This window comes from Cinclus cinclus, chromosome 2 (assembly GCF_963662255.1).
Source record: "Cinclus cinclus chromosome 2, bCinCin1.1, whole genome shotgun sequence".
Taxonomy (NCBI): domain Eukaryota; kingdom Metazoa; phylum Chordata; class Aves; order Passeriformes; family Cinclidae; genus Cinclus; species Cinclus cinclus.
This window is the reverse complement of record NC_085047.1, coordinates 20,610,953-20,623,731: the sequence shown is the minus strand read 5'-3', so window position 1 is coordinate 20,623,731 and position 12,779 is coordinate 20,610,953. Positions and strand designations below refer to the sequence as shown.

Sequence of the window (12,779 nt, the reverse complement as noted above, 5' to 3'; positions counted from 1 at the left end):
AAAACACCTTACAATGGGACAAGATTCCCTGTGTCTTTAGAAGGAATGCAGACTTCAGATGCAAGCTGAGAAACTTGGACAAAATGATCTGTGAGCCTGAACATGAAAAATCTTGTGCACTCACCTGAAATGCTGCTGTAACAAAAACATAAAAAACATGAAAGCTTTTATGAGTTTTGCTATTGCTACACTTTAGTATCAGTTCGAAAATTCAGGCTTTTTTCATGATTTGTTTTAGTTTATTATTCTTCAGCAATAACAGCAGGAATCAAGTGATAATATATGATGTTGTTATATTTTCATTAAAACAGGGTAACTATCTATCTATATTTGGAAGGGAAGATGGTGACCTGTATTTACAGAATACCATGCAGGGTGATGAAAATAAGTTAAAACAACAAAACCACAGGTCAAGAAGCAAGAATTCACAGCTGCTTTATTCTCCCACACTGTATAGTTTTTTTAAAAAAAACCTGCTAATTTTTAGACACTGAACATGAATTCATAATGATAGTGTTTTACACCTTCGGAAGGTTACCAAGTAACAGGTCTGAATTCTCACTGAAGTGAAAGGATTGCTGCATTTTTTCCCATAATTAAATGTAACATGTGGGTAGAATAGTCCAAGGTTCCCATTGACTGATGCACCAGCATTTAAGAAAAGCAGATTTTAAGTATTTAAGAAAACAGCCAATTTGCAAGGATAGAGGCAGTCTGGAGAGAATGACAAGAATGTGATGTCTCTCTAGTTCTCGCTGAGATGTGTTTAGTTTCTGAAAGGACAGGTTAAGGTTTCTCAGCTGTGTAAGTTAAACTGAACTTGTCATCAAGGGGACATATGGTAGCATAAGTCAAGAAGTGAAAAGGGGTGGAAGGGTGTGGTTAGGATGGAGCGAAAGGATCCATATTTTTGAGGCAAAGATGGGATTTCACAGAGATTAGGTGGGTCTGGAAAAAATTTTGGCAGCTTTGGAGGGAGGGTGGTAGGCTTCAGTTTGGTAGGCAAAGGTTCAGGACAATAAAGTTCAGTGGAAATTTTGAAAATAGGTATGGCAAGAATTTTAATGTCAGGGACAGACCTTCTTATATCCATTCTTTCCCTCACTGCATCTCAGCACCCACTCCCTTCTCTCTTCCATTCCCCACCACTCTGTCTCTCCCTCTTGCCAATACAGCCCAAATACTCCAATAACAGCAGCATGAGGGGCAGAATGCTGAACAGGGAGGAGCCATCAAAATAGCAAAGGCAAGGCAGGCACTGCTTCTCCCAGCCATTACCACTTTGGTACTGCCTGTTTCACCCCTGCTAAAAGCCATCTGTGGGGTTGCAAGCCCCCAGCTAAATCTTTGGCAGTGGGAGACATGGATATGAATGCCTTCCTTGCAGCTCAGCTTTGTCCTGGTGCAAAGCCCTCCACAGTCCCTGGAAGACTTTACAGAGGACATCTAGTTGTTCCACAGGTTTATGCAGTACTTGAATCTGTAGCATTCCCACCCAAGATTCCCCTTCACTTACCACTGTTGTATTTTTCTGCCATGGAACTAGTGTATTCGCAAAGCATAACCAGAGGCTCAGAAATGACCCACATTTGGGAACCTCTGATTTAGCAGACAGCAAGACACAACTATCAACTCCTTTCACTTGGTAATTCAGTGAAAGACGCTGTCCCACAGGACCATTATGTCATTCATTGTGCCACTTGTTTCCTTCAGAAAAATTACTGCCCTCTGGAGAGGAGAAGCCTGATACAATGAGAAATTCTTTAAAAGCAAGAGCAAGGACACCTGAGCAAGCTCTCTTCCTTCAAGGAGAGCTGTGGGGAAACGTTCCTCATGCAGGAAGTTTTATTATTTTTCTTCCAATTCATTCCAGATGCTTAAAAACAACAGGACTTTCCCCCCTTTTCCTAACTTTTGGAGAGAGCACTTTGTTTGGAAACCACAGATCAACCTAAAAAAATGTTTCCTAATGGGATTTTTTGACAGGCTGTGTATGTCAGCTTAGAGGCCCACTGAAAGCAAAGGTGTAAGCAAGCAGCTGCTGTTTGCCTGAGAATGAGATTTCTTGCTAGGTGGGTTCACCAGCCTCTGCAATGGCACGCCTTTGCTCTGGCTCCAGTGGAGTAAGTACTCTACTTACTGTGCCAGAGCCACATTGACAGCAAAATCCCACTCTTCCAGCTTCCCATTCCCTGAATGGTTAAGAGGGCTAACATAACATAAAAAGGCCACCCCTCAGCCTTGTGAGGGAGCCAACTATTTACAAGCTGTCCCCCTACAGAAAGACAATTAACTTGCCTGGTGCCACATAATCTCCATTTAGACTTCAGGGTGTGTTTGTTGTTATGGGTTAGGCTGGAGCTTGGCCAGAGCAACAATACAGAGTATTTATTTATATACTTATGCTATGAGGAAAAGAGTGAGCAAAGACTGAAAAAACTTGGCTCAAAAGACGTAACAGCACCTGGAGCCTGACCACAGTGTAGGAATGGGTCAGATTCTGCAGCAACTGAAATTCCACCTTTCTTCCATACAGTCACCGTTTTCTGGGGGACAACACTTTCAGTGGGGTGTAGACATACACAACCCTTGAGTGGAATACCAACTTAATGCCACAGGTCAGGCTGGGAATAGACATCTTGAGGAAAGTTTAAAAATTAGGAATTTCTCTTCTTCTCTAAAGGAGGCTGCAATATTATGACTACATTACTTCTCATCATCATGGGGTTGTCCCCATTCTGGACCTTGTAATAGCATATAAACCCACTGCCCAGAACCTAAACACACTCATACCTTCTTCCTCCTCTTTGCCTTCACAGTGCTGTCTTGCTTTTCTTCAGGCTGATTTAAAAAACACTCTGTAGGCTGCAAAACACATTAAAAAAAAAAAGAAGTAAGAAGAAGAGTGTTACCAAATGAAGGCAAAGGATATAAGAGGAGATACCGAAACTATAATGCTGGGCTAGGAAAAAAAATTTAAAACTGAATGTCCCCACCTGTAGAAGGAATCAAATGCTTACAACAGTTATATATATACAAAGTAATTTTGGAATTGAGATTGTTGTTGCTACCAAAAGAGGGAATAATAGAAGATAAAATTGAAACACTCAGGATACAGTCATTATTCCATAAAATGGTGAAAAGCAGGTTTTGATACTTAAAAAAAAATCAGAAGGAAAATATGAACAAAATCTGCCACTAAATTTATATTTTTAATCTCTACTATTGCAAATGAAAAACTTTGCCAGTAGTGCTCTAAAATAACTGTGTCTAAGGTGAGCATCCAGATGGTAAAAAATAACATGGAAGTGGGAAAGATTAATTGGAAACAATCATGCTCTGGAGTTTCTTTTACACTTGTAATGCAAATTTTAGGAAAACAGGTTTCAAATTTGTCCTACCCCATTCTTGCTTTGTTTCCTCAAAGCAGGAAGGGTCAAATACACACAAGAAAAAATACATGACACATTTCAGAATAATCCAACATATGCTGCTATCATTAACCCTCTTTTGTGCCCGAGTGAACAGGCTGAATTGTTCCATTTGTACCTGAGTCCCTGCTCAAATAATCCAGGGCTAGGATTTGTCCTTAGCCGCCTAAAACTGTCCAAAAACAGAGGAAGCAAGGCACAGACTTTTCTTGTTTTAATATAGCAATTCTCTTTTCTTTTGGCTTCTCAGGGCCTTCTACCTAATGGAAATGCACATTTATCTACATAGACAGGCTTTGGAACTTAATAAGAGATTTGATGAAGAGTAATGAGAAAATAGGCTGAGCTGCAGGAAAAAGATCCATGCTACTGTGATGCATCTGGCAGAAAAACTCTGTTCTTGTGAGAAAATGTGGAGAAGACTCATCACATGGAGCATTAAAAAGCTCAGGAACAGCAAATCTAGCACTCCTCCCCAGAGAAAGCCTGAAAGAAAAGTATCAGCAGGCAGGGATGCTTAGCTGAAAGCCAGAGAAGCTGTTCCTTTGTTCCCTTGGGAATAGAGCCTCAGTCAGGCCAAGGGGGCCAAAGGAAAGCCAACAGAAGTATAGAGTATCTGGCCCTTTCTGATCCCTTCTCGCACTGCCCCACCTTAACAGGAGGACACTTCATAGCAACTGGTGATAAATGACCCAACCCAGTACACTCCTGCCTTTCTAAGCCCACTCTCACAGCTTTATCAGAAGCATTTTTTGAGGTTTAATTGTTCATATTATGTCTACATTTCTCTTTTCCTCCCCACTCTCCTTGCTAAATTAGCTATTAAAACAGGTAACCACTATGCTCAACACAAACAAATGACCTCTTGCTTTCTGTGCTGTGAAGCAACCACAGTCACTGCTCTTGCAAAGGTGGTAGTATTGTGCAGCAGTGGCTCTGAAACTGGTTGAGGATTGAAATGAAACTTCAAAATTACTGGAGAAGATTTGGCTGGGGACTTGCTACAGTTAGCAAAGCACTCTATGCCTATGGCTGGAATATAACACAGCCTGCATCAAAACCCATGAGAAGTTGTGATAGGTATTATATCTTGCCTCAACAACAGAGATCCATCCCTGTGATTTTCTCATGTATAAACACAGATTATCTTCACTAGAAATGAAGGGAATGACTGCAAGTGGAAACTCACTTAAATTAACAAAATTGTTCCAGAGTTAATATAAGTTTTTTGGCTTTATTTTTGGTTTGTTGCTATTTAAAAAATCTGTTCTGACACCGATTCAAGTGTCTTTAAAACACCAACGTATGTTTCTTCATTCCTATCCCTACCATTAGCATTCCCAGACATTGAGACTGAAACAGAACTACACTCTGCTCTACTCTTACAAATCCCAGCTGTCCATAGATATTTAAAGGTCATTTGCCAGGTGTTTTAATCATAAATTCTATGTTCAACAGCATATTTTATGCAGAGAACAAGCCTTTGGATTGCTTCAGTCAAGGGCTACCTACAAGTAATCAAAAAGTCAGAAAAGGGCCAACATGAATCTCTGTCCTCCAGTACAGTATGATGGGTCCCTATCCCAGTGGTGCTGCGACTCTTCCAACATACTGAAAAATGTCACTCATTCACTTTGGGCCCATTTCTCCCTTCTTATACTTAGTGAACTGCTTTACATAACTCTGCAAACACTCCCAACTGGTATCTGTATGAGAAAAGAATGAAATGTGCCATGCAGTTGAAAAAAATTCTCTGAAAGAAAAAACTTCTCTGCTAAGCCTGCATTCAAATGTTTGAAAGTACCACCAAATTCCATGGCTTCCTTTTTGAAGACAGTATGTAACCCTTTCTTTCAACAGCCACAGAAACACACAGCAGGCAGCACAAGAACACAGCAGGCTTGTAGTCAAAGTCTTGCTTCTTTAGAGAAGCACATTAAGACTCAAAATTGCCTCCTTTAACTGCATATATATATATATATATATATATATATATATATGCATATTTAGGCATAGTATAGTTTATATATAAGGCATATATATTTAGGCATAGTATATGATTAGTCCAGCAACAGTGAATCCACCTTATTCAGACATTAAAAATAAAGACATAAAAAATGAAATTTCATGGTGGTGAATGGTTGTAAACTTACACATCTTTGATGATCTGCAGTCTAAAATATTTCAGCATCTGATCTATTTTGAACTTCTGACCCTTATCCAAGCTTTAGCTGCCTACCTACTCATGTAATAGCTCTCTGCAGGCCACCCTTATGAAAAGGTTTTTTGCATGCTTTTCTTATGCAAGACACAAAGCAGACAACTACTGTTTTTTGACACGGCTCCCTTGTGCTCTGTGTTTTTATGCTATTTTTACATGGAAATTCTTAAAATGCAGAAAACAGGAAATTTGTGCTGAGACCAGTGATTTATGAGCTAAAATGTCATAAATTCCTTGTTTGTTAATCATACACAGAACATAAAATATTTCCTGTATTATATTTCTAACATGCTTTTTTTTCTTTACACGTTGCCAAAGTTATGGGAAATTCAAATGCAGAGTGAAAACAGTCTTGCATGTGTGTGAAAGTTTACATTCCAGGTCAGCCACATACTCTGACTTTTGGAGTTTGTAACAAAGTAAACACATCACTGCGTCACTTGGACTGGAGACAGATCATTCATTTCACTGTAAGCCCGAGGACAGCCTGCAGAGTAAGGAACATGGACGCCCATAACTCTGGTCAGTTGTCTCGTGACAGGCTTTAAGGTGCCAAGCTCATAGCAGAACAGCTTCCAGTCTCGGAATAAGGCAGGCATGAGTGAAATGGGTTTTGTTATTTGCACCAGAACTACAAAACCATCAGCTTTCCATAAATAACTCTAATTTTGTATGTCTAAAAGATGGGCAATAACCCATCCATGACTTTCACCTTCCATAACACATTTCCCTCTTGCAGTTTCACATCTACACATCAAATTACCTGATTCCAACATGCAGGCTGATAGCCTAGAAAGACCAGCGGCAGGTATTCTGCTACAGCTGAGAAGTCCCAGGCTACCTTGGCAAGTAATTTGTGTTGGTTATCCTTTCTAATGTTCTCATCAAAAGGGCCAAGCAACCCTTCCACACAAAGTGTCTTAACCTACTTCTAAATGCCAAGGTGAAAATGGTAATAAAAAGCGGCTCCATAAGAATTCTCACTCCTCAGCATTTGACCCCCTGGTAGAGCATGTACAAAGGTTCTCCTGTATTGCTTGGTTCTCTTTCCTAATAAAAACATTGATCTCATTCAGATATTTGGATCACTTCACCTTTGGTCTCTTTGGAAAGACATCCAAAAGCATAGTAATTGCTACCATGTTGTTTGCACTTCTCTGTTATAAAAAAAGAACATCCCTGCAAATAGCTTTCACTTGGGCAATTGCCTAGGCATTACGTAGTGAATTTACTATTGACCTAGGGGTCAAAATTAATATCCATAATCTCAAGGAGAGATAGCTTCCAATGTAATTTCAGCTCTCCAACACCCACTCAGTCAATTCTCCTGGGTGGTATAAGGAAGGCAGAACAAATTTACCTTCAAACAAGAAACTTCTTAAAATCAACCAACCTCTAGATGACTTTTTCCCTCAAACTGGGGTGATGCTGCCTGTTCCTTGGCATACTCCATGTATTGCTGAACAACACAGTTCCTCTTGGCGTTAAGTGAAGGTTTTAGCAGCACAAGGGTAAAAAAAACATAAATCCACGAAGACCTGAATTCTTTTTCACTTGGACCTTGAACTGGGGACATGCTTGGGTAGAGAATCTGTGCAACAAGTAAATACAGCTTTCCACACTTCGTGTGTGCTGGGAAAGGCAAAAAATTGCAGGGAAGGATACTCAGTAGCATCATCCACTGAACAATCACTTTATAGGACAGCAATCTCAACTGACACAAAACAACTGTGATGTTATTGCTAAAATCTACTTGAATGTGATCACGTCCAAATAAGGCAATTTAGTAGTAGTAGTAGTAGTAGTAGTAATAATAATAATAATAATAATAATAATAATAATAATAATAATAAAATATATATTAATAGATCAGAGAGAATGAAGAAAACTGTCCCCTTATTGAAAAAAGGACACTATATTTCCCTATGTGTTTCATCCTCATGATAAACAGTTGCTTAATTTACAAACCCGCTTTCTTTTCTTTTTCACAGCAGGTTTGGAATCCGGATCTTGACATGTTGCTGTCCTGTTTTCACTTGCTTTTTCAATAGCTTCATCATCTGAAGGATCTAATGAGAAAAAAAAGAAGAGTTCTTGTTACTGTTTTTCAAATCCATCTATCCATCTTTGCATTCAAAAACAGGGATAAAATCTTAAGCTGAAAGGTTGTCACAATAATACAATTTCATGACTGGCAATAAATACAGCTGCAACAAATACATCCTTCTTGCTGAGTCTGCTGATACTTCTTTCAAAATAAAGTTATTTCCTCCTACTAAAACAAGTCTTGCAGATGAAGGAAAAAAAAATCCAAGCAACACATACAAAAATGCACGAAATCCCCATTTCAAGCTCCCAAATGCCTTACTTACACACATTAAAGAGAAAAAAACTACAAGACAGGTAAAATGTCCTATTGTAAAAAATATGCACACTTTTCCTGCACATACTTTTTAATTGTGTCTCTTACTTCAGCAGTAATTAGACAAAGGCACCAATCCCAAAGTTAGAGCAGAATGTACACAAGACTAAAACACGAGACTGTGTTTTAAAAGACAACTATTTAAATTCAGGTGTCTCTACCCATTCTCCAGCTCTTTTATGTACAGAGGGACTTTGGGGAAAATATAAATGAACAGCAACAGCTCCCTCCAACAGTGTTATAATAATGCTTTAGATGTATTCAAACACAGACATTTCTACTGCAGACTGAGTTACTTCCCTGATTATTGCCAGAAGCATTATCATACATCAAACTGAATTACTTCAACTTCTGTAATTGGAATATTTCTGTCCAACAGGTATACAGTCATTATCGCAATCTCCTGTATTCCTAATCTCCTGTAAATTCACAGCTTCAAGACTGAGTTATTTTGAAAAGAGAGGAATAGCAGTTTTCTTAAACATCACCCCAAGTATAGATTATATAACTATATCTATGCAATCACTAGTTGGGAGCAGAGTAAACTGAGAACATGAGAGAGAGAAAATCAGTTATAGCTGGTATTTACAAATTCCATGTTGAAATAGCTATATACTGAAAAAAGGTAAGTGAAAGGTTAAGTGAAAATTATGCAAAATAATTTAAGTGAAAAGTAAGTAAAGGGATGAAAGAGGGGAGAGAAGAATCTCTATTAATCCACAAACACAACATTATGTATCATGTGGCAATAAGGCAGTGGCTTTAAAAATCCTAATGTGACAGAATGGGTAACAAAATGGGTACGCATTTATTCCTGGAAAGATACCATCTCATAATCTTAATTTCTTTTTCCCACCTTGAAAAGCCTGTGTAACAATCAGCACCCTAAAGTTAGGTTCTGACAGCTGTTAAAAGTTCAAGAAAGTTCAGGAAGTTCAAAGATAATAAAGAAAATCAGCGAATATTTTACCAGGTTGGATTCCATTTGTCAGGAAATCTTACTTGATATAAACTAGATTCTTGGCAAACCACAAAAGCTTTAGAAAGAGAACAGCAACTGAAAAGAGAATTTGTTTTTTGTTCAGTACAACTAAGAGACTCCCAAGTGAATAGGGTAGATAAATATGTTAATGAACTTAATTAAGACCAAAATAAATGCCATGGAAGAAATGACAGCCCTTGTTTGCATCTCAACATAGGATGAAGACATTCTGAAATCTTAAAATAGGAATTCACCAAGAAAAGCCCTTGCTTTTCAGCTCTAGAGCAAATGCAGGAATGTGTGCAGCAAGTGAACATTACAGCTCAGCTGACCTATCTGTTTCATTCTCCTTGCAGGCACAGCCTCAAATCAGAGCTGAATGGACTGTGGCCAGACAAGTTCCAGAGCCCACGCAGAAATGACGTGCCCAGTCCTGTACAGCCCAACACGTGGCAGCAGTTAAACAGGGCAACAAAGAAAGCTCAAAGTTTGTGGGACAAAGCTTTTCTTTACATTACAGAGCAAATATCCTCCTCTTGAGGATGTCAAAGTGCTCCTGTACCATATGGCTGTCCCTGCACAGCAACAGATCTTTCCTGCCTATTCCTCTCCAAAGTCACTGAGCACTTAGGTTCTCCAGCCAATCTGGAATCTCAGACACAACACTTTGTTGGAAGAAGCTGAAAAATCACATCATTCAGCATACTCCAGAAAGTTTAAATGTGTCTTGGTAATTCATTGTTACCACTGGCCATTACCATGGGCTTGTTTCCCTTTGGCTCACGTCTTCCTTCTGGCAAATTTATTGCGCTGTATTTTGGTAGGGCAGCTTCTGTATTTAAGGACCCATCTGACTGCTGTCTCATTTGCCCTGATTCCAGAGATACTGAGAGTGCAACCATCTTCAACACACACGAGCTCCACACCCCAGGGATCTTGGACACACTCTGCATTGAAGCAGGCTGTGGGGAGATTATATAAATGAAGCACATCAAAGAAATCAGAATTGCCTCTTCATCCCTCTTCACTGCGCTTGAGCCCCAAACACCCTCTCCAAAATGAATTTATGCATGTTTCACTGAACTGAACTGCTATGTGAGCTCTTTCCAACATTTCACACTGAAAATAAATGAGGACTGCATCAAATATATTCAGGGGAAGCTGCCTGTGATCTGCAAGCATTCCTTCTGAAATCCCACTTGGCATGCTCTGAAAGGCAAACAGGAGTCATGTAAGTTTTAAATAACCTCTTCTCTTTCTCACAACTGAAAGACATGCTGCTAACAATAGCAATCTAAAACTGGACAAATGGTTTCTATGATCTGAAATAGCCTGACAATGTACCACCTGTTCACTGCTCATTTGAGTTTTGGACAGTACTTCATGGTGCAGTGTCCTCTGCTCTAAGCAAGAAGTAAGAGATGAGGCACAGACTCAGACTCAACAAACATCAATTCAAATCTGAGCATCTTTCTGCAGTACCTGAGTATCTTTATTTCATAAAACTGGAGAACTTTCTATCTATTCCAGAAACAATCACCCACATTCCAGTCAGGCCAGCAGCTCATCTCAAGCTGTAATTATTTGTGACACCATGTCAGCTCCTGTGATGACAGTAGCATTTTGTTGCAGGCATCAAAGTACCACAGGACAGATTCCACCAACCATGCTCACATTAAACTTTGTACCTTTCTCGGTGAATAGTTACCTTGATGTCAGTGGGGTTATTCACAAAATAAATCATAACTTGATGCAAATAAATGCAGAAGCTCAGAGATCACAAACATGTCTGTAACAGACCAGCACCGTTTGTTCTACTTTGAGGTGCTGAGCTTCCTAGGAGACCTCTCTCTGCCAGAACAGGAGAATTCACAAATCCTTCCTTAATAATAAGCTGGAGAAAATGCAGAACCTAACTGATTAATACAAAGTTGACTTTCATCTGTCTTGAGGTGCAAAAGAGTGGGCAGGCAGGTGCTGATAGGACACACTGCTTGCAGGGTGATGCTGTTGAGCACAGCAATTCTCTGCCTCTGCTTCCCTGAGACTTACAGCATTTATGCAACCACAAGATTATCCACGGCATCAGAACAGTCACTAAATGCTCTCAATATAGAAAAATAAATGGGAATTCCACAACTCTCCACATGTTTTGCTTTGATATTACATCAGCAGCTAACAGGCTTCCCAGTCATGAAGTATTTATATTTGATCTTATTTTGAACCATGCAGAAATGGAAAAAGCCATTTCTGCTTCACACATGCGCACACACACAAAGACATTTTCATTTATGTCAATCACTGTTTAAAATCATCCAGTGCACTGGTTTCTAACTTCTTTCAAATCCAATATTAACATACACATGCAGTCTAAACACATCAGTATGTGTACTAATTACATACATGTAAACACATTAATATATATATGCATCTGCACGTTTATATATTTAGATAATATTTAGAGATATTTAGATAATTTAACAGGTTTCCTTTAATAATCACCTTTATTAACTAATATATTCATAATGAATTAGTATTTTTTCATTATTTAGTATGGCACTTTTAAAGGCAAACAAGACCTTAATGATAAAGGATGCAATGGCATCTGCTTTGATGTGAATGCAATTTTGTTCATACAAATTTGCATTTGCTAGGCTGATTCACTATTACTGAGACTTCTGACCTTCATATGCCCCTTTCCTACTCTGAAATTATTAACATAGAAGTTATAGTGACAACAACATAAATAATTGATTCCTGTAAGAACCAAGGCTGACTGAAAAAGTGCAACTCTTCTAGGCAGGACACTTTCAAATGCCCCAAAATAAATAAAAAGTTATGACTGAAAATAATCTTAAAATTCTTCGGGAAATGCAGCTTGTGATTCAAGGCAGCCTACAACTGAAATAAAGGCAGCTTGCAGAAATTATGCCAGCCATAAGAAGCTTGACAGGAATATGAAGAAAACAAAAGGAGCTTTTTGAGAGAGGAATGAGGCAAGGTTCTTAGAACTATTCGCAATGTAGGAACAAGCAACATGTAACTAGAAAGAAAACCTGGAATAGAAATATGTTGCTTTGCATACATAGCCAAATATAAGTGAGAGAATAATTTCTACTAGGCATTTTTTTTGTTTTGGGGTATTTTTTTGTTCTGGAGCTATGTGAGATCAGGCATCTATTCAATGTCCAAAAGGTTCCCAGTGACAGGGGCAGTGACAGGACAAGCTCAATTCTTACCATTAATTAATCTCTGTGACAAAATTTGGAGGGAGCCTGTTTTACATGCCCATAAGGGAGAATCCCTCAACTTTTATTTGATGTATCTGCCTGCAATTAGACACACTCTTGATCACAAATCCCTGTTTCTTCCCTTATGCTTTCATCAGGGTTATATATGAATACTAAACCAGAATTACATGAGAACAAAGTTTGTACAAAATTTATTATGCCCGCCTCCCCCTTTCCAATTCCATCCTTCTCTGCCTGTTCAAAATTTTTCTCATATCTGAAACCAGATTTTAAATAATTTTCCTGTTTCCTAATTTTTAACAAAAAGCTCTGTACACTGTGGAAACAGGTTTTGTATTTGTTATGGTCTCTTTCTAGTTTCAGATATGTTACAGGAAATTATGTGTTTGCCATTATTCTATAGTTGGGCATAGTTCAGTTTGGGTATGCTATGATGGATTAACTTCAGGCTGCTTTGTAAGTGGTGTTTTTA

At 38.7% G+C, this 12,779-nt stretch overlaps 1 protein-coding gene across 1 annotated transcript in view; it reads right to left on the bottom strand.

Annotated features, from left to right (window-relative positions):
* Positions 1 to 12,779, bottom strand: part of CMSS1 (cms1 ribosomal small subunit homolog) — a 226,152-nt gene that overhangs the window by 12,188 nt on the left and 201,185 nt on the right. The window contains exons 2-4 of the mRNA XM_062512321.1: positions 7,621 to 7,721; positions 2,794 to 2,865; positions 1,080 to 1,082 (exon numbers count right to left, since the gene is read on the bottom strand). Coding sequence (XP_062368305.1) covers positions 1,080 to 1,082; positions 2,794 to 2,865; positions 7,621 to 7,721 — 176 coding nt within the window. The remainder of the gene's footprint in view (positions 1 to 1,079; positions 1,083 to 2,793; positions 2,866 to 7,620; positions 7,722 to 12,779) is intronic.